The sequence below is a fragment of the Sander lucioperca genome, chromosome 1 (genome assembly GCF_008315115.2).
Source record: "Sander lucioperca isolate FBNREF2018 chromosome 1, SLUC_FBN_1.2, whole genome shotgun sequence".
Lineage (NCBI taxonomy): Eukaryota > Metazoa > Chordata > Actinopteri > Perciformes > Percidae > Sander > Sander lucioperca.
In genome coordinates this window covers 16,092,519-16,114,728 of record NC_050173.1, presented here as the reverse complement: position 1 = coordinate 16,114,728, position 22,210 = coordinate 16,092,519, and the positions used below count along the sequence as shown (strand labels likewise).

Sequence of the window (22,210 nt, the reverse complement as noted above, 5' to 3'; positions counted from 1 at the left end):
GCAAGACTCTAATAATTTCATTCTGATATTGGAAATTTGTTTGCAAAAGTGGAATCGCTTGAAAAGGCGTTTGGTTTAAGGTCAGCATAACACTGGCATACAGATTACACATTCCAACAGTTAGTAGGTGGTAGCAGTGTGTGCAAATGAGCTTTGCATTTAATGATCTGCATTATAGTGGAGAGAGAGTACTTTTCAGAACAATTTTATATAAGTGTACAATTGGTAGGAGTGGTACAATTACAAGGAGGTTTTTATAGTGCTATATGCCTTCTTCTAAAAGAGACCGACTTTCTTTTAAACACTTCTGAACTGGGACATGCGTAACAACAAAGGCTACATGACAAGAGGTGTGATGATATTGCTGCCTTTTGGCTTGTCAGTTAATAGCTACTTTCTGAATTATTTCCATGCAGTAATATCATTCACATATTCTGAAAGGGATTCAAAATGTAACAGTTTGATTTTGGAGCAACGGGACATCTGACCTGCAACATAACTAAGAAAAGTTTGAATGGAAGATGGTCAACCTAGATGAGGTTCTGACTGTTAGATGCATTATGAGAGATACAATAAATCATTAGACATCACATTTGTGAAATTTGGAGCTTTAAATTGTTTGAAATTAAACTAAAGTGGGTTTGTTCAAAGTCTTCATCTTAGGGTACCACAAAGACTACACCCTAGTACTCACACTGCTTTAAATGCACCAATATTTCATTGTACATTTTTCCAAATGCAGTTTTAAATGTTTTTTTGTTTAACCTAAAACAGCATTAGCAAGCAAATGCATGGCACCACCAACAAATGACTGGATTGGCAAACAATAAAGCGAACCAGAAAACTTGAAAAAAATCTGAGGCACAAAGGCCAATGTGACCTATCATTTGAGTATTATAAAACTATTTAGTAACAACTGGACATCAAGCTATTAAATTGGGCCAGTCTTTTTAAGAGTTTTAGTTTCTCTGATGCTCACATTTCTATTACTTTGAGTGGGCAAATTGAGAACAGAGACCTTTTTCAGCTCCCAGCTAAAATATGGGAAGATACAGTGTTGCCAATGAAGGAACATGATGCATAATAATAATAATAATAATAATAATAATAATAATAAGGTGGTGCTTTTATGTCTGTCATCAAACCACCAAAGCGGTGTAAAACTGAATCAAACCAGACTGCATTTGGCCAGCCGCTCACCACAGCAATTCAATGTTTTCCCTCATTAGACATCTTAAAGATCAGACAACTTTAACTTAGCTGTGATTGACATGCGCCAAGTACACTCCCAGTATTGCTTACACCAAAAGAGGACAAAAACCAATTTGATTTCCAAATCTTCAGTTATCATGGCTGCTGAGGGGAGAAGTTCACTCTCCATTATCATACAGATGGGGCCAGCCAGGGATTGTAAAGGTAAGCTAACCCAGTCTAAGCAATTTCCCACAGAGTGCAGTCTGTTTGGTTTATTTGCTGTCTCCTCAGGACTGTGGTTTTTCCACTGTGTTGACAGCCTACCATCTGCTGCAGAGCCAATCTAGATCTCATATAGCTTCCCCAGTCTGTGTTTACTCTGCTGTCAGGACATTTAAGTTTGGGCCTAAAGATAATCAGTTATGACTGAAGTGAACCCACACATGGTGACATACTGTATGTTTGAAGCTGTGACTGGAAGAAAACATGACAAAAGTTTATCTTAATAAAATATGTTTTTTTATTTAGTTATAAAAGAAGAAGATGACATCTGATGACCATCACCTGAAATTCAGTCAAACAAGGCAGAGAGAAGTGTAAAGAGAAGTTTGAGAGACTCCAAAATAGCACAGGTTTACAGGGTCTATGCTTAAAGTATTTCAGAGAACATACTGTAAAAGACAATAAGCTACAGAAACAAAGCATGGTACTTGTTTTAAATTTAGACTACATGAATACAAGTCAAGTTGTTTCAAGTTCCAATTGGGCCACAACAACTACAAATAAACTGCCCCATTTTCTTTTCTTTTTTTTTCTCCAAAGGATATATGCCAGAATAAGGATACAAATGGTTCTGCTGGGCCACAATATCAAGTCTTGGCATCTTGAATAAATAAAGTGTAAACACAAATGTAAAAAGAAATCACCATTACAAGAATAATAAGGCTTGTTCTATATATATATATATATATATATATATATATATGAGGAATCGGTTTTCATTTGAATATTCTTTTTGCCTCACCGAATGCTTTGGTGTCTTACTCACCTGTTGAGTTCATCGTTGTTTTGGTCCTCTCTTGGTAACTGTGTTGTCTTCTTTTGGTCTGGCAGATCTAGCAAATTGCTGTGAATTTATAGTTAAGGTCTGTAGGCAACAAACATTTCCATTAAATGGGCGAAAGGTTTACTCTCACTCTCGATAAAGTATCTTCTTTTTCAGGCAAAGACTTTTAGCTGCTTTTAAGTAAGGCTGGTTGATCAAAAATATAATCCTATACAGGCAACAAATCTGCTCCTTCATCTGGTCCCATTAGGATTCTCTACCTTAATAATTGTAATTTGGGCATCAACAAATGAATAGCTTTCTTTCTCTGCAAATGTAATACACCAATAGCACCACAGAAAATATACAAAAAAACCGCAACCTTGCTGAAAAGCCAATTTCAGCTTTCTGCAGCGGTTCAAAGATGGAAAATCACAGACTAATATTTTATATTATACGATCATGTTTTACTCCCAGAGCTGTATGCGGCAGCTTTAAGCCACAGGGGCTCTCTTCCTTGTGACACTTGCCGACTCATATGAATTTCATTTGAGAAAAGGTCACAGCTGTTTGCTCATAGATGCCAGAAGACTACTGGCCAAAAATGGACCTTTTAAGAGCGTGGGTCTCCTGCTTTTCCGAGGTTGGCTCACTTACTCAGTGACAGCTACTGTCATTCACATAGATTGCAGATGTTCGGCCAATGTGACCATGTTAAATAAAGGGAGAGGAGCCAGATGTGTGAAAGGCTGTCACTGTAGTGCTTTCTCTTAATAAACCTTACACTTTAAACTACTAGCATGTTGTGCAGGTTGTTCTTCCAGTTCAATAATTTTAGTAGCAGGCTGTTGAGGATTCTGTGGCAAGTGCCATACCGCAGTCTCTAGCTAGCCCTGAAAAAATCATTATAGGGAATCTAAACTGGCACCGGCTGTCCTCTGACTATGACTGCTTAAAAAGACATCTCTACCAAAATGAACCTCCAATGACACTCCAAGTAGAATAAAACCACAAAGTCAATCCAAGTCCACCTTATAACACATATTGAGTTCTATTTGCTACATTTTAGCACACTTGCAGTGGTATATATATTTTTTCTTGTTGCACAACACCAGCAAAAACATATACAAAACATAAAATTAATCAAATTCAAAAGGAAAAATGGCTCTTCTCGGCTGGCTGCTTCATGTCACCATCCATTTAAAGTTATAATCCCTAAGATTTTCATGAAATCCAACCTCAGTTTTTTTGGGCATTTTAGGCCCCCGTTTACATAGGACAGCTGAAGACATGAAAGAGGAGAGAGAGGGGGAACACGCAGCAAAGGGCCGCCGCAAAGGGCCGCAGCAAAGGGCCGCAGGGCAGAGCCGAACCTGCGGCCGCTGCGTCGAGGAGCAAACCCCTATATATCGGCGCCTGCTCTACCAGGTGAGCTACACCCCCTCAGTTTTGATACCATTTGTGGTTGGCATAAGCCATTTAATGTATTTGTATTCAGTTATTACTTCAAGTAGTAGTAATTATTGGTAGTGGGGAAGACTGACATTCCCACTCTGATTCCCACACAGCTTCAGATAGCTTACCTAAACACGGGGGATTCACAGGAAACAATAGAGCCCCTTTATCAAGCAAATATAATCACCAGCAGTTTGTGCATCCAACACACAATGCCTAAAACTCTATAAACCACCATACTCCAGTTAGCAAAGCAAATTTCAAGCTTCCAAACCGCCTCTTAAATGGCTGAATGCTGACTAAATGTCTAAACTAACTGCCACCTCACCTGGAATATAGCTACATGCAGGACTTTGCTGTTTATTCTTTGAACTCTGAGATGAACATGCTGTCGCTGAGCTAATTGGTTAAGGGGGTGCACGTTAAAACGCCATCAAATTCAATAGCCTTGTTCCATTAGACAAGTTCAAAGGTTGACGTGCAATTATCGGTGTTGGGCTGAGGAAGAGCAGGTGGTGGGGCAGGACTGCCAGAAATTAGTCCTCGTCCTCCTGAAGGCATGGAGGACCAAAGCCAACAGCACATCTGTGATGGTAGGTGTCCACCTAATAATCATCACACACCACCTCTTAACTGACCCTTTAAGTATGTGCAGTGCATTAGTATATACCAGGTCTAAATCCTTCTTTTCTCAAGTGGTCACTTGTGGGATAAACTTCCCATGTACTATAACACATTGTGTTATGTCTCATAAATTCAATATAAAATGGCCTAGTGAGATGGAACAGGAGGTGGATATTACACAACAAAGTGAACCCAGACTTGCTAAGTACATATTAGTTTTGTGTTTTAGGGTAACTGTTTTCCAAAAAATGTGTCTCCACTAACAGCTTAAGTTTGCAAATGGACATTCCTCTCATTGAATAGTTCTTTTTTGGTAACTAATAATAAAAAATAAAAAAACACTATCAGTAAAACAAACAATTCATATACATCTATGCGTCCAACTCCTCCAAATAATGGAACCTTATTAAATAAACTTGGATTTCCACTTCTTAGAAAATCTCGTCCTTGTTTCATCTTGCGAGAGCGAGTAAAAGGATACAACGACGAGGGGTTTGTCATAGAGAACGTAGCCGTTGGTTTCCCGCAGGGCTTTCTCTGCACTCTGCTCACTGGGGAGTCCTACGAAGGCCTGCCCTTTCATCCGCCCCTCCTTCATTAACACAATGTCAAACCTGAGGGGAAAAAAACCAAAGCAGGGACACATCATTATCACTCCGGGCTCGCGCCCTAGCCGAGTCAACATTATACTGGAGCTATTCAGAGTTACAAGAGGAAGATCTTGTCTGCTGCTTCTGTAACCATATAAAACACTGGTTGTCAATCATGTGCCACGCTGCCACAGACAACCAGGCTGACCCAATCGTTATTTTATGATTTCATGACAAAATCAACATGAATACAGGTTAATGACAGCAACCTACGTTTAGGTAAAACTGACCGCAGGACCGATCGAAACATGAATTTCGCACATCAATGCACCTCTATAAGCAACTGTTCAGTACGGTCTGTGTTTGGTTGAAGTTAAAACCTGCAGACTTTTGGGTGAAGACAGGACATCTAAGATGTGGTAACACTGTTTAGGATTATCTGCATACATGTTTATTCGTAAGAAATTCACTAACTGACATAAACTGTAGTAACCCTCAAGCAGGAAAAAAAAGAATCCACAATTTAGAGGACCAGAGGACAAACTGTTTCTCTGGCAGAATTTGCTTCTCCTTTTTTATCACCTCCATCTGTGTTCAGAGCCTCTACTCGACATAGGCTCGGTTTGATGACTCAGGTGGAATATTCATTTGAAGTACTGCTGATCCACAAACATTAAATGTCCCTTGTGATCTCTGTCAGGTTAGATACTTAATAATAACAACAACAACAACAACAACAACACACAGTCAGCATGAATAACTACAAACTCTCAAAGGAAAGTGACAAATTGCCAGAGTCAAAAATAGCTCTGACACGCAAGCCATGTCAATAAGGTCAAGATCATGTGGATTGCTGTTTACATACATGTTTCTCTCGGCTTCTGACAAAGGGTTGACATATCTCCCATAGATGTACTTCAGGTCCTGGAAGACAAATGATGAATATTAGGACAAATAGTCTTAAAGTCATCTTAAAACACCATTGCAAAATGTAACTTTGACATTGAATGACACAAAATGGCATATGATGACATGGAAATTGTCTAGCGCAATAAATGAAAACTCCAGAATAAAGCACCATATATCCAGTAAACCAAAGTGGGTCAAGTGCTATAAATGTACCTACTTTCTCTTCCACTTGCTTTGCAATATTCTTCACGTACAGTCTGCAGGTTGGCTCACCCGGTTCATAATTTTTAAACACAGACATCCTTTTTATCTCTGTTTTAAAAGAGAAAAGAAAAAAAAATTTGATGCACGGTGCATTTCAAAAACAGGTACAAAGGACCATCACAGAGCTGCCCATACATACATAAAGTCAAATTCAAAGTCATTGCAACTCAATACCATCCACTCAATGTTTTATTTGAAGACAGAGTGGACTGAAGAACTAGGCTAGAGATGTTCAAGACATTAAAGCAATGATTACGTTTGATCCGAGCACCTAGCAGCCAGTTCATTTTAGATATGGCTTGGACATATATCTCAGCTGGTGTGTACTGTATTTGAATGGAAAACTGCTGGAAAAATGCCTGAACCTAGTGTATCAGTGGAAGGAAGAACAAAGAATTACACTTAACAGTTCTCTTACTAATTAACTATTTAGAAATGTTCCCAAATTTGAATTGTTTCCAAATATAAGTACATTTCCAGCAGAGTGATTGACTTTTATTTTGTTTAGATTTACATTATAGAAATAAGTTTAAAGGGGTGATAGAATGCAAAACCGATTTTACCTTGTCATAGTTGAATAAGTTTGGAGGGTAAACAGGACATACATAAAACCTCAAAACCCCATTGACATCCCTTTCCTCTGCAAATCTCACAATTTGAAACTGCCTCTGAAAACGGGCAAATCTCAATGAAGCTAATAGTTGACGTCAACTCCGTGGCTCCTCCTTATTTGGCTCCAGTCTATCTTTGTCACGCCCCAACATTTACATAGGCTTCACCACTGATCTGAGATCAGGTAGTCTACTGAATAGGTCACGCAGATCTCAGAGACTGTATACATGGTTCATCTGCTATTTTATCACTAAAGTCACTTCTGAGACTTTTTTATGCGAGAAATCAACTATGTAGAGGTCAAATATGGGACGTTTTACGAAAATTGATGACTGTGTGTCGGAATTCAGCAGCCGGTGCTGCCTGGGTCCTCCTTCACAGACCCCGGCCCGCTGTGAGCTAGATAGAGCTCCGTCACGGCCGGCAGCCCGCGGTGCTCCATACCCGCGCAAAGTCACCATTTCTGGGTCACTGGACTACCAAACGCCGCTGCCCTGACAGAGCTCCAGGGCCTTCAGCTCCCCTCTTCCTGCTAAATGGCCGGTGTGTGTGAGTGAGAGCGCGGTCAGCGAGCTTGTTACGCCCGCAATCTCTTACCACATGTTCCAGTTAATCTTATAATGGATATGTGTGTTGAGTTATTTAAACAAACGATCGGGGAAATAAACGCCTCTTGTCCGCGAGTGAGCTGGGGAGCTCTATCAATGAGAGCTAGCTTGCCTCCTCCAAACAAAACAACTTAACTAACTCCAAACAATTAAATTGAAATTGGAAGTGTTAGCTAAGCTTTGTAAGACCTTAGGGTAGCTGTGATATACATGCCGTGACGAAATTCAAAGTGTAAATATACTAAAGTTATGCCGAAAGTGTAGTGGCGATCTTTTCCCATAGGAATGAATGGGACACATAGCCTAGCTAGCAACTCTTCCTAACGAGACCCCTCAAATTCACAAAAAAGCCTTAAATTGAAATCGGACAAAAGTGTTAGCTTTGTAAGACCTTAGGGTAGCTGTGATATACATGCCGTGACAAAATTCAAACTGTAAATATACAATAGTTATGCCGGCAGCTGGCTGGTCAATTTTCGTAAAACGGCCCATATTTGAGCTTTATATAGTTGATTTCTCGCATAAAAAAGTCTCAGAAGTGAATTTAACAACAAAATAGCAGACAAACAATGTATAACGTTGCAGTGTCTGAAATATGAGACCTGCTGTCTCATCTCCAATATATGTGTATGTGGTTCACTCAACCAATCAGCGTGCAGCTCATCTAAATATTCATGAGCATACCATATTTGGAAGAAAAGCTCTTGTTCCAAATAGAGCCATATTCACAGGGTAGTTAAGGGCCCATAGAATAGCACTTGGGCCATTTTCAGCCCAACCAATGTTACATACCCTATTAGGAGACCTTAAGGAACAGTGTGAAATACCCTATATAATCAATCAATCAATCAATCAATCAATCAATCAATCAATCAATCACCCCTTTAAATCCAACTATCCTCAAATGCTGATTCAGGTGGCGACGGGTTTCGGAAATTACATTTTAGAACCAAAGCACTATTCAAACAGGATTCGTTTTCCTTTTTGTCCAGCCATGAAGGCTCTCACTGCCCGCCCTGCCTGCCAAATCTCTCTAATATGCATTTCAAACAACCACTGCTTCCATTCTTCTTGCATCACTTCTACACAGAACAGGATTTGTGAGAGGGAAGAAGAAATGTGCAGAAAATGTAAACGTTTTTTTTTCTTTCAGTTGATATGTTCACTGTGGTACAGGATCAACCTGCAATATACAGCATTAATACAAAGATGGTTGGATTATTATTGGAAGCATTTCCCTAACCATGTATGGCTTCCTGTAATTCAATTACCATTATTTTCTTATTTTTCTGATTTGTTGTGTTGCATTTGAGCTGCTGTGATAAGGGAATTTCTATCTCAATGTTTTTTTTCTCAGTTTTGAAAACTAAAATCTTAAAGTCTGTTTTTTTAACTTCCCTGCCAATGATATCACTTTCCCTACTAACATCCATGTATTTAGGGTGGGAGTAAATGGAAGCACCCAGTAAACCTACACAAAAATGGGGAAAACATGCAAACTCCACCCATAATGGCCCCATAGTTTGGACCAAGAGCCTTCCTTGCTGTAAGTGGACCGTGCTAACCACTGATTCACCGCGACGCTTAAAAAGGTCATGTTTACCATCTCTTGACAGCCGTCCTTTCTCCAGCTCCTTTCTGGAGATGACGTCTGAGGGGAGATCCTGCTCCTCGTCGCTGTGCTCCTCCTGCTGTTGGGATGCCTGGGCGCTGGGGTAAAGCTTCCCAAAACCCTCGGCCTCTGCCACCTCCTGACTGCTGCTGGGGCTGAGCTCCCTCTCAACCACTTCTGAAGAGACACAGAGGTTGGTTAAGGGTACTACATGGAACACATTACATTCATTCTGGCAAAAAACCCGGGCAGCGGATAAACAGTATTTCATATTATGTGCCACTAAGTTGGATGCACACTGGATTTCTTTATGATACAAAACCGGAAAAGGACACTATCCCTCAAGCACAAAGACAGATGGAAGTTTTCAAAGTGTCTAACAATAGCAGATGGTGAATTAACCACTACACTTCCACAATGTTTATCCTCAGCTCAGGATGGGAAAGTGGAGGAAAATCCTCTTGGTCACAATTAGTTTAACATATTGATGTTGAAGATTTCTAACCGTGGCATCAATATAAACTGATTGAGTTGAAAATAATGATTAGGGCGGCAAATATGAATCGATTAGTTGCAAACTATTATATTAATCGCCAACTATTTTGATAATCAAGTCATCGGGTTTATTAAGTAAAACAATATCTGATCCCAGCTTCTTAGATGTGCATTTTTCTAGATTCTTCACTCCTCTGTGACAGTAAACTGAATATCTTTGTGTTGTGGACAAACAAGACATTTGAGGACGTCATCTTGGGCTTTGGGAAACCCCGATCAACATGTTGCACCATTTTCATTTTTATAGACCAAACATCTAATCAATCAATTAAGAAAATAATCGACAGATGCATATAATTTGTTAAAAAAAAAACATTGTTAGTTGCAGCCCTAACAATGATTTCTTTGTTGGGGTTTAATATAATAAATGCTGTCACATTGGTTGTACTGATAATTGAAAGGTCTGGAGAGTGAAGCATAAGCACACATCAGTCTATGTCATATAAAGAACTCTATTCAAATCAAAATCCAGTCCTGTTTTGCAAACATGGGTTTGAAAGGCAGTGGGAAGGATAACTCTGGCAGACTTTTGAGGAGTGCACACACGTTGTAGATGAAATTACTAAGAGCAGTGAGCCTGTACAAATCCAGGGAGGGGAAAAAAAGCTTGTCATCCACATAAGGTGTATGCGAGCGTGCACTGGAGCAAGAAGTGTTGGGGAGTTTTTCTGATACACTCTCGGCAGAGAACTAGATCACTGCTTTCAAAATGATCCTCCTTCTTATCTGTCCCCCACCTCCCCTTTCCATTTAAATAGCTTGTTTATCAGATCACACACACACACACACACACACACACACACACACACCCCCACTTCCCCAAAACAAGACTAATCCAAAAAGCCACCTGTCATAGTTTATCTTTCCCCTGCCTTTAGAAAATCTTTTGTGTTTGACTTTGAGATCTATTTTACTTCTCAGGGGCTTGGCAGGGAGTGAAGTTGTAGCTAGAGAGAAGGGAGATAAGGCAAACGGGGAACTGCACATCTGACAAGTAACACAGACTGTGCCCCCAATGACATTTTCTCATACAGATAATGGTAAAACCTTTTCGGTGCCAGTTTCTGCTGTGATATACTGCTGTGTAACACTTGGCTCTGACTTCATCCATGGTACGGGATTTAACTTATGTCAATAGCAGTATCAAACCACCTTCTGCTTCAATGTGATAATAAACATGATGTACAGTATTAATCAAATCCTTACGGTGCCTATCTTGCTCAAAAGACAGAAAGCAGTGCACTTTTTATACAGATCCCCCCAAATGTATGTGCTGACTATAGTATTGGTATGATTTATATTTACTAGCCAATTGTAAAAATAGCCTTTTTGTGTTACTTATTACAATTTTGCCTATTGGTGAGAAATATTCAAATATATTCGAAGCTTAGCAGTTAAACAGAGGCGGTGGTTGAAAAGAAGTTTCCCTGAGCACTTGCTTAAGAACGTAGCAGAGCCTACATATTTTTGCAACCTAACTACGAAAAGCAAGCAGGCAAGAAACAGAAATAAGTGACCGTATTGTGGCACACGCACGCATCAGCAATCCAAAAAAAAAAAAAAACAGCCAATAATCGGCCATACTGAATCGACCAAGTGATTTATGGAGATTATAATCCCACAGTCAGGTTAATGAAAATAATTGTCAGTTGAAGCCCTTGTTTCAATATATCTCATGAACTTATTACAAATACTACAGATCTCCTAGATTTCATTGATGGGGCAAGTGCATTCCTGATTTAACATTACCTATGGTTTACTCCCAGCAAAGTCTCATATAACCTAGAGGAAAACTTCATTTTAACTGGTCATTAACCAGAACCTGAGTAATCTTTTTATAGGCACAAAGGCCAAATATTCACCAATAAGTAAATAATAAGTGTTTTTAAACATGAGCAGTTTCTGCTTTTCTCTGTTATATCATTGTGTATTGAGTATTTTGGGAGACTGGAACTGTTGTTTAGACAAAGCAAGAACTTTACAGACATCACCTTGGGCTATGGGGAATTGTGATGGACATTTTTCACAGTCAGCAAATGATTAATGAATTAATTAAAAAAATTTAAAAAATTTAAAATAAACAGACTAAGTAGTTATGAAAATAATCATAAACTGAAGGAAGTGAAAAGAAGTGTCAAAATAGGGAAGCAAAGCCCTCACCTCTGCCTTCATCATCAGGTTGACTTGGCCCACTTCCTTCCACTCCGGCTGCCACCTCTGGAACCGAAATGTGGAATTCAATTTTCTTCTGCCCAGCGGGGTGGGGCTGCTCAAACACATCGGAGGGCTGCAGCACTGGAGCACTGAGGACAGCAGAGACAATCACCACTCCCCTCAACAGCAGCCTCTAAAAAGCCCCAACAATAAACCTGGCTCCTGAGCGGCTTAAGGATTGGGATATTTTGTTCTGGTCTACCAGAGATATTTCCCAGTCCACATACATGTAGCCTCGAGACACTGAGCTGTGGGTATATTTATAGTTTGTGGTCTGTCATTAAGGGTGTGTGTGTGTGTGTGTGTGTGTGTGTGTGTGGTGCTGAAACAATAAGTCTCTGAGCCACAGAAGGCTGTCTTTATGAGACAGACTTATTGCCTGGATTTTGTCCTGCTTTTTAAGCTGCCCATGAATACTGTCTATGTGTGAGGACTGGAACATGCATGAGTGCCTTTGGTGTACCTCTGAGAGTCTGGTTTGGGAGCATAGAGTAGATCCTTGATCTTGGGCTTCTTTCTCTTTGAAGCTGTTTTTGGTCTCAAGGGTCTCTTGCATGCTTGGTTGACCAGGCCCATCAGACGAACAATCCTGAAATAAAGCAAGCATAGGGAATAAGGGGGGGAAAAATAAAATTGCCCACCCATTGGAATTTAAATACATTTCCCTTCAAGCCACTTAAAACATTTTAACTTCTGAATGATACATTAACACACTGGATCTACTGGCAGAGCAATGAGAAAAAAAAAAAAAAACTGAAGTCAATTCCTTTGTCTCAATAAAATGTTTATGTGGAGAGGAGTCCTCTCTAACTGCTCTTTACCTCTCCTTGTCTTCGTCTTCCCCACTCTCATACTCCGACTCTTGTCCACTGGACAGCTCCATCTCCTCCTCTGGTAGCGGGGGATAATCAGGAGGGAAGGGAGGAGGCATGGGGAAGGGAGGCGCAGGAGGCAACACGTCAAACTGCAGGAAACAAAACAACATGGCTTAGCTTACAAATGCCTCTGTGTTCAACTGACAGACTCCAGAGCGTAGTCTTTGCCAGGGTACATGGTAAGTATTGGTCAAAACTGGGATTCATTGAAGTAGTATAATTGAAAACACTATTAAGACATGGCCTTAAGGTTTCAATTATATTTACAACATTTTAAAACTTGTGCAAAGTGTTTAAATATTACCCACACCAATTATACGATGTCTGTGATAGGTAGTGATATTTAAAGGGCTGTATTTTCATTAACAACAAATGTGATGGTTATTTCTTAAATGGATCATTCGATTCTTGAAATGCTGGAAAACAATGAAAAGTGTCAATCACAATTTACCAAGAGCCCAAGTATGTCTTCTAATTGCTTATTTTGTCATAAAAAGAGTGAAAAGCTGAAGAAAGTCATTTAAATCTCAAGTAAGACAAAGCAAAACCGTAAATGTTCACCTTTTAAGAGCTGGACCAAGCAAATGTTATACAGTTGTTAAGAGATTTTTTAATTAAAACTGGCATTTTCAACATCCCATCAAAAAGAGGAACATCTGTCTCCGCATAATTTCAGATTCATACAAACACAAACTTGTCCACCGTCTGCCTTCAGTACTCCGGGCTTTCCATGTACTGTACTCACATAATCCGAATGCCCACACATGGGCTTCTGCGGATGCAGTTAGGAAACTTTAATTTCTATTTTTACATGTAATCTTTCGAGTGTTACTACTAAATCAATAAGCCAAAGGTTGTTGAGGGTCCTCTAAAGATAGGAGCTGGTTGACCTCAATAGTTGAGTTCCTTCCTTTCACACATCTTCGTTGACACACATTTGAATACTGGCCTCTTTTAACAACACAGCCTGTTGTTCTTTATCCAACAATAATGTATACAAGCTTACCATGGGGGGTCTGGCAGTGACTGGGCCAAACGGACATGGTAAATTCATCTTGTTCATCAGATGTAGTACCTGTATAATTGGAGATAGGAGTGTTAGGACAGTGATGGTTGTATCTAAAGATTCACACCAAAAGCTGGGTGGGAGCTGGCAGTATAAATATAGTGCGTCTCACAAACAGCAGCCTATGTAAAACAGATTGCAAGGCTTTTGCATTTCCATTTAAAATACAAGGATCAAGCTGAGATTGAGGCTGAGGTGAGATACCAGTGGTGAGGCTGAGCATGAAGGCGGCTTCTCTGCAACACACTAGCACCACCAAGACGCCAACGCTGGAAGTAGCAGCAATGTAAATCCAGGCAGCACGGCTCCCAGCGAAATGTTAAACCCATAACTCATACCTCCCACTTATGGTTTATTATTAATACTTGCTCCCCAAATTGAAATTTAAAAGGCAAATATTTTCTGTTTGATCTTTAAGAGGTTGGATACAGTTCAAAAAAAACCCTCTGGGATATTCATATCTCCATTTTACAATATGAATTTGAAGGCTGGAAATGCTGTCACATTTGCATTTTTTTGTACAAATTCCCACTTCCCAATAAATGAAAGTTTGAATAGAGGGGGAGTACGAAAAGAACAAAAAATGCAAATACAATACACACAGATTACCAACATTTGCATATCAAAGACGTGAAGGTATTGGAATAAGATAAAATGATATACTCACTTGAACATAAAACTTTGGCACACTCATGAGGACATGTGTTATATTTGTCAGAATGCTATTAGAAGGTGGGGGGTATAAATATTTCAAAGAGGGATTCAATTGAAAATTCAACCTGTAGGAGAGAGTGAGAGGAAAAGACAAAATTACTTAAAAGGAAACTGTGTAGCTGCAACTCGCTGCCTAAAATACAATATCGCCTTCACTTAACAACTCACAAAATATGTCCCAAAAAAAATGGAGACGCATGAATATGTGGTCTAGACGGTGTGCTTCAGTTAGGTCGCTTATTCTTTAGATGACAAGCACTCAGCCAACATAATATGAAACCCAGCCATTAAGGGACATTGGGACCAGAATGCCCTGTCAGCACAAAAGCTTGTCCTTGTGTAATAATAACTTTTATAAAGCCAAGACTCTGCATGGCACGAGAGAACAAACCTAAATCTACTGAGGCCTAATAAACAAAGACTTAAAGGGGGGGTACACCGTTTGTTGTTTGATCTGCCCCTTGGCTAGATGACAAAGAAATCTGTTAGTTCTGCTGGGACGTAGATGAAAAGTGAAAACTCAGGAGTTAGTTCAATGTATTACATTTAAAACAAACTATTAACTGTGTAATAATGTTTGGGAGAACACACTATATTTTGCTACAAGGTGAAAAAAAACATGACAATGCAATCTTAAAAAGGAAAGTAAACCAATAAAAGAATTAATGAAAGAATTTCCATCAGTTTAGCTGTAAAAACGAAAAGGTTTGCTGCGGCCGGTGGGCGGTGTTTGGTTTTGGCTCGTTTTCAACATGGCAGCCGGGTCACAAACTTTCTCACTTTTTCAGCTAAAAATAGTACACTAAGATATGTTTCTGAAAACATTTGAGGCAGGTAATAAGCAATGCTGTAAGTTTGATTCATATTTGATCAGTGCCACCTAGTTTGACCAGAGTTCACAAGCAGTTATCGACTCCTCGACTGTGATTGGTTGTTTTTCCGTCGGCCGCTGTGGAAACTTACAAATGCCATTGGAAGCACTAGGGAAAGGCAGAGGACAGATTTCACAGATATTCTGTCTCATGTACTTCTGTCAGGATATAGCGACAGTTTCAGCAAATATGAAAACATTTTTTTTTATAAAAGTTACCTACTGCAGCTTTAATGCAATAAATGGTATGGAGCCCAATCATGACATCTCATTAAAACTGATTCATATTAGGGGCTTAGGATAAACAATCAGAGTAGTATTGATCCGTACTACAAATAATACATAATTAAGCAAACTGCATCATATCCAGAAGGTGTGAACAGTACTGGCTGATCCACATTTTATTTTAGCACAAGGCAGGATAGACTGTCAGTTTTGGAGCGAAAGGTATCAAAGACCACCTGGTCCCACCAACTGGCAGGACAGACGGCCTGTCAGGCGCTCAATGGCAGCTTGACCATCTAATTGGACACAAGGCCGCTGACAGCTTCTGACTATTGCTCTCAGATTCTCATCCAGGTTTATTGTCAGCTAGTCTCCAGGTAGCCGGGTTTGGACAGCATGTGTCATACATGCATATTTAATTGTATAAAGTATAATGTGGGTGGGTAATGAGAAATAGGGCCAAAAACAGGTTACCATAATGTAATATAATAATTTTCTTTTAACCACAGAAGACAGGGCGAGAAGAAATAATAGAATTCAACATGACGTACAGTATAATGCACTACAGAATGACCCACTTACCCACCAATAATGTATAACTGAGTAGGGCTGAGTGATTCTGGAAAATAATCTAATTGATGAATACTTGAAATTGATAATGATTTTTTTTTTCAACCAATATTGTGATTTCAAATGTGATTCTTTTTTAAGCTCTATATCTGCTGTATTGTTCAACAAAGACAAACAATAAATCACTGTATAGTATGACAAACACATTTTTAGATAGATTTACCATAAACCGTTCTTTCCTGTAAGCCAGGCCTGTATGTTATGATGAAATTCGGTGATGCATGAATTTATATGAATGACATATTATTTATTTATAAACTACTTCAATCACAGTGACTGATTTGTTGAAAGTCCAGCCTTGTAAACATGTAATAATTACCATGACAACATAAAAACAAACGCTGACAAATAAGCCTGGTGTAAACATTAATGTGAAAGTCAGTCACCAATCACACAAACTAAAGTGCAGATTGCAGAAATGCACTTTTTAAACAGTCTGTGAACTTTACAGGACAGTCTTTAAATATGTATATCGTATATGTGCATTGTGCACAATGAGTATGGCACTGCTAGCCATAGCGATCCTACGGCTTGACCACGTCAGTTGAATATAAAATATGTGCGGAGGGCATGCTGTACCGCGTATCCAGTGTGTTTATCAAAGCCGTGAGCCCAGGCTTGGTCACAGTACTGAGGTGCATCATATATTTCGCAATAAACTCTGTTACTGCTTAAGTAATTTCCACGTTCTGTTCTGAAGTACGTTCATATGGAGTTAGGCCGGTTACACACTGGATGCATCGCGCGAGCGTGTCAGCTGCGTGGCGTGTCCATTTATATTTCGGCTCCTATGTTAACAGGTTAGAGCTTACACACTGCCTGCGTGACACCTGCTAGAAATAGAACCGACTCCTATTTTTCAAGCGACACGCAAGCGTGTTGGAAGGGTTTCCAGGCAAAATAGAATAGGAAAAGATGTTTATATGTCGTTTAGACACGAATACATATTAATAAATGACATGTTGATGTCTGAAAGTCTCTAGGTTTTGATATACATCCAGATATAAATGTAATTTAAAAAAAAAAAAATCAATTTTCTAATATTGCACCTGTCAATACAGAACGAAATATTCTGTAGCCTATTTTGCCGTCAATACTGCCGATGTTGTCTTTGCTGTAATCAAATCAGTATATATTTATGTTTAACATGGTATTTCATTTTATCAATGGGAAACATACATGTGTCCAGACAAGGTTAGCAGCAGCAGCACCGCGTCAGACATGTTTCTGGTGTGTAAAGACAGAAAAATCCATGCAGCCGTCACGCAGCTGACACGCAACAGAAACGCCACGCTCACAGTGTGTAACCGGCCTTACGCTTAGGCGGTCAGTGATCCCTGTCGGATGGTATTTTGTTTACTTGACACACTGGTGTTCTGCTTTTTAGCCATGCAACTATCGTACATGGCTTTGTGGTGATACAGGTTGGTAGTGTTGCCCCGTGAGGTAGCAACGTTAGCAGGGCAGGTTTTATACAAAACCTGATGCTGCACAGCAACTTGGCAAGTTGATGCTTCCGTTTGCAGACTGCTTTACTCTCGCGTGTCACATGATCAGAGTGTAATCGCAGCCTTTGTGATTAAAAAATCTCATTTTAACATACCGTGATTTAATTGCAAATGCAATTAATCATTCAGCCCTATAACTGAGGCCTTTCATGTCATGTCATAATTTATGAAACTCTTACCGAGTTATCATCCATAAAAGAAATCAAGAGAAGAGTATGTCTCGTCCCATTTAGCAACTCAGTACATCATGATTTGCTCATATCACCTACCAACGCTATTAAAAAAAATGCTTATGGACATGCATTCAACCATGGAATTAAAATGGATTTTATTTTATCATTTTTCTTTTGATGCATTCAACACTCACCCAAGGCTAGGTGCAATGCCGGTCTCTATAAGGGGAATGTTTGGTTGCTTGGTTTCCGGTTTCTTCTGCTCTTCCCTGCCCCGTTTACCACTGTGGAAAAATGTAAACATGTTACAAAAAGGATTCAATGGCACCTTTCACCATTATTTGTGTATTGGATAATATTTTAATGCTGGTAATTCAGTTTAAATGGGTGATGAGAATAGGTTAAAAGTGAAACTCAAGCACTAGGTTTAAATTTCAGTTCTCAGCATTTACAATTTTCACTTTTTTCAATTGGGAGTCTGGTGGTCAATCCGATTTGTGTATATGTGCTAACTTATAAATAAAACCAATGTGTGGGAAATCATTTCTGGTCTGTGGCACTTACAACAGGATCTTGAGATCCACACAACAGACACCACGGTCTGGCTCTATCTCACAGGCAGGTTAAAGGTGCCGTAGGTAGGATTGGGAAGATCCAGGACTTAGCAAAAAATTTGAACATCGACAACTTCTCAGTCCCTCCCCCCTTTCCGCTAAAGCCCAAAATGGTCTCCTAAGCCACTCCCCCCACAAGGGAGAATGAATGCGTGTGCCTGAGCAGTGACTGACACGCAGTTAGACACCCCCCCTGGCCCTGATTGGTGCATCTGAACAGGGAGCGGTGCATTTTTGCAAATCGCACTACAGGCTGTAGGTGGTGCTAAGGGAGCTGGATTTTTTTTTTTTTAAATGACCTGCTTCATGTAGTTCTACTGGAACATAGGGTCAGTTTCAGAAAGTTAGTTTTATAAGTCTTACCTACTGCACCTTTAACAGCCCATACATTTGCAATGTGCAAACATAATGTTTCTCATAACTACAGTCTGTGCAAATCACCAGTGTTTCTTTATTCACATGTTTCAAGCAACTTACCTGTCTGACACTGGTGGGTCCTTCAATACTGTGACATGATCTTGTCCTTTCGCAAACTCCACAACGAGTGTATGATCAAGAACCTCTAACTGATGGAGTCTGCTAAGAGCCTAAAATAGATGTAATGGGGAGTGAACACCATACAGGACAGAAGAAGATACAATTAAATTGAGTCTACACTATTGTTTAGCTCTAAATGTATGCAAGCAATGCTTTCATTGAATGTCATAAGTACAAACACTGCATAAATAACTCACTTTTGCTGCCGACTTTTCACTTCTAAAGGATGCAAAGGCTGCATGTTTCTGTGGAGATAGTAAAGCTTGTTCAGAATGGACAGCAACTCAAATGAATTTCAAGACGTAAACGCTCTCTTTTAGTGAGGCACAACCTACCAAACGACCCGTGTTTGAGAAGACCCTGACTGTCTCAGCTCCGAAATACTTTAAGAGGTCCTTTTTTTCATCCTGGCTGAGTTCAGCCGGTAAGTGGCGGATAAGCAGTGTCTTACTGCCGTTTGTTTGGACCAGTTCCTCATTCTTGTCCATTTCCCTGTGGGATAGCAGACAGCTCAGAAAGCAACATTCACTGAGATGGATCCTCTTTACTGTTACCAGTTTACTAGTCTCGCATTGCCCCATCGCTAAGGAGTTTACTTGACTACTGGCATATCAGAAAAAATATAAACCTCTTTCAATGTGATCCAATCAAATACAACAATCCTGCAATAACTATACTTTTAAACACATTTCAAATTGTATTGATTACACTGTAATTTGGGCCTTTACGTGTATGAGATGGACAGAACATTAGAAACCTATTTAAGTAACGTTGCAAGTGTAATCAGAAGTCTGTGCGAAGCATCCCTTGGCGTTAACGTTACATGTAACATTCATTGATTGTAAACTGTTAACCATTTTAAAATGAACACAGCCGAATTAAAGAACCAATCTTAAGGTTTTTTTAAATATCAGAAGTCTTGCTCTATCAAATGTGTACGTCTTTCGACCAGCAAGGCAAAGTTAAACTGCTATTTCTTTAGTAAAGACAAGTAACGTTACTACAGTGCTAACGTTAGCTCCAACCTTAGCTCAGTAATATTTAACGTTATCTAAACGAAGCTTACGTAACGTGCAGCGAATTCCCAGGTTGTTTGAACTATTCTATTGCCTACTCTACATTATTGTATGACTCCAAGACAATAAATGCAGCCACTTGTATGCCTGTAAGCAAATAATTCAAAGCTAAAATGTTATCTTTAATAACATACCTGCCTGTGCTGCAGCCAGTAGCCTGCTCCATGCACTAAACACTTCCGCCTGGCTCTTCTTCTTCTAACGATAATTTCGGGTTGATAACAAATAGCACCACCTTGTGGACTGGAGTACGCAAATCTAGGATTTGAAGACATTGGGGGGGGGGGGGGTCTAGCCCTGACCTCTGGGGGGATCCGTCTGTTGTGGCCAGCGCTCTGTCCTCCTCTGTTAGCTGGGGAAGCAGCCGCATCAGAGCCAGCGACACAAACAGACTGAACAAACTGATCAGGAAGGCTGGCTTCGTTATTGGCTGCAAACAGGAGACATTTTAAGCTGTGGTGGTCTCACGGCAGGTCGTGTAAATGTCACGTTATTTTTAATCTATTGATACGTGTTCACGGGCACGTTTTTCTCGTTTTTTACGTGGTGGCCAGCACGAAAATGTGAAGTAATGTATTTCAATGGGAAGCATATTTCGTGGCCACAGCACGAAAATGGTAGGGAATAGTATAAAGAGCCGAAAAATCCGCGTAGGGAGTTTGGTTGGGGTGGTGAATGGGTCAAACAACACTGACTTTCACCCGTGAACAGTATCACTAGATTAAAAATAATGTGACATTTACACGAACTGCCGTGAGACTGGGTTAGAACAAACTGTTATCTATCATGAACAGTGTTGGTCAAGTTACTTGGAAATAGTAATTAGTTACTGATTACTTCTCCAAGAAAGTAATCCAGTTACTTTACTGATTACTTATTTTCAAAAGTAATTAGTTACTTTACTAGTTAAGTTACTTTTCAAAACTATGATGCACGACCTGAATAAAACAGTGGAAATTGGCAGCATGTCCTCGACAATATAGCCAGCGACGAGCTTCTTCAGTTCAGCGACACTAAGTCCTGTCGCTTTTAAGTCTATTTTCACCTGTTTAGCAGGAGAGGGGCCCTCGGAGGTTTGCCCGGTGGAATTGGATGTAGCCGCAGCGGTCATGTCAGTTGGGGGTTCAGGTTTTTTTTTCTGTGAGTTTCACATTCCTGTGCCGGCTTGCTAGGTGCTTGCTCAGATTTGATTTGAGGTGGAATTTTTCGCTGTAGATAAAAGTTTTCTTCTCACACAGAGTGTACAGCGGACGCTGATGTTTTTGTCACCTTTAACCGAGTCAAACTCAAAGTAATGTCGGTACTTCCAAGCATTAAACGCTGCATGGTCCTGCTCTTTTCCGCGCTCCATGTTGTCTCTTCTTCAACACTACACATGTCGGTGTTTACCACTGACGTCGCGGCGCACGGTCTCACGAAACAAAATCACTGTTAAGTAACGCAGTAACGCAGCCTGCTTACGGGGAAGTAACAGTAATCTAATTACTGTTTTTGCAATTGTAGTCCCTTACTTTACTCGTTACTTGAAAAAAGTAATCGGATTACAGTAACGCGTTACTTCTAACGCGTTACTGCCCATCAGTGATCATGGATAACCCCGACCACCCTCTGCACCCCACACTGGTCCAACAGAGGAACACCGACAGCTTTAGTGTCAAATGGACCGCTACAGAAAATCATTCATACCACAAGCCATAAAACTCTTCAACATTTCACAGCTGAGTGTGAGATAACACTGTCATTACCTCATTTATTACAATATTGCACTAAAGCACAAATTGCACACTCTACGTATTTTTTTTTATACATAGGCTACGCTGGTTGTACATTTTTTATTTTTTACTTGTATATATGTTGTACATTGTTTTTCATTTCTCTTGTATATGTTTGTAGGTGTTCTGGTATTTGTATTTGATTTATTATTAGTTCTTGTAATTCTGTGTGGATGTTGTGCATATTATACTTGCTGCTGCACAGTCATTTCCCAGTTTGGAATTAATAAAGTCCATCTATCTATCTCTCAATCTATCTATCTATCTTACCCCGGTGAATTTGTTTTCATAAACAAGTTCTATTTTTATGCTTTTTAATGCACTCTGGCACCTTATTTACATTCAAAATACAACTCTTATCTGTGAATATGAAAGTCTGTCAAATGTTTTTTATTGAAGCAAGTTTAGTAGTAGTGATGCATTACAGTGCCTTTGAACAAGTGGTAGAGAACATAAATGCACACATA

The 22,210-nt window shown here is 39.7% G+C and overlaps 1 protein-coding gene across 4 annotated transcripts; it reads right to left on the bottom strand.

Moving 5' to 3' along the window:
- Positions 1 to 1,999: 1,999 nt before the first annotated feature.
- rnpc3 (RNA-binding region (RNP1, RRM) containing 3) lies at positions 2,000 to 20,218 on the bottom strand. Of its 4 annotated transcripts, none has more exons than XM_031294662.2 (16): positions 20,106 to 20,217; positions 19,231 to 19,387; positions 19,093 to 19,140; positions 18,836 to 18,945; positions 17,939 to 18,028; positions 14,291 to 14,402; positions 13,564 to 13,632; positions 12,504 to 12,646; positions 12,146 to 12,271; positions 11,629 to 11,771; positions 8,905 to 9,090; positions 6,035 to 6,129; positions 5,774 to 5,832; positions 4,800 to 4,932; positions 2,243 to 2,320; positions 2,000 to 2,077 (listed from the first exon to the last, which is right to left on the bottom strand). In XM_031294662.2, the coding sequence occupies exons 1-15, from the start codon at positions 20,135 to 20,137 to the stop codon at positions 2,252 to 2,254; spliced, it is 1,572 nt and encodes a 523-aa protein (XP_031150522.1). In that variant the 5' UTR covers positions 20,138 to 20,217; the 3' UTR covers positions 2,000 to 2,077; positions 2,243 to 2,251. The 4 variants fall into 4 exon arrangements, 3 of the variants coding, with proteins under 3 accessions (XP_031150522.1, XP_031150523.1, XP_031150524.1); XM_031294663.2 differs by having other exon boundaries at positions 8,905 to 9,087; XM_031294664.2 differs by lacking the exon at positions 20,106 to 20,217 and adding an exon at positions 19,962 to 20,080.
- Positions 20,219 to 22,210: the final 1,992 nt, after the last annotated feature.

Excerpts from the sequence above, each read along its gene's own strand:
- rnpc3 (XM_031294662.2), bottom strand. The coding sequence starts at position 20,137 with ATGGAGCAGGCTACTGGCTGCAGCACAGGCAG. Across the intron at positions 6,130-8,904 it reads AGGACGGCTGTCAAGAGATG|AGATAAAAAGGATGTCTGTG; the intron begins GTAAACATGACC and ends CTTTTAAAACAG. Across the intron at positions 2,321-4,799 it reads ATGACAAACCCCTCGTCGTT|CAATTTGCTAGATCTGCCAG; the intron begins GTATCCTTTTAC and ends ATAAATTCACAG.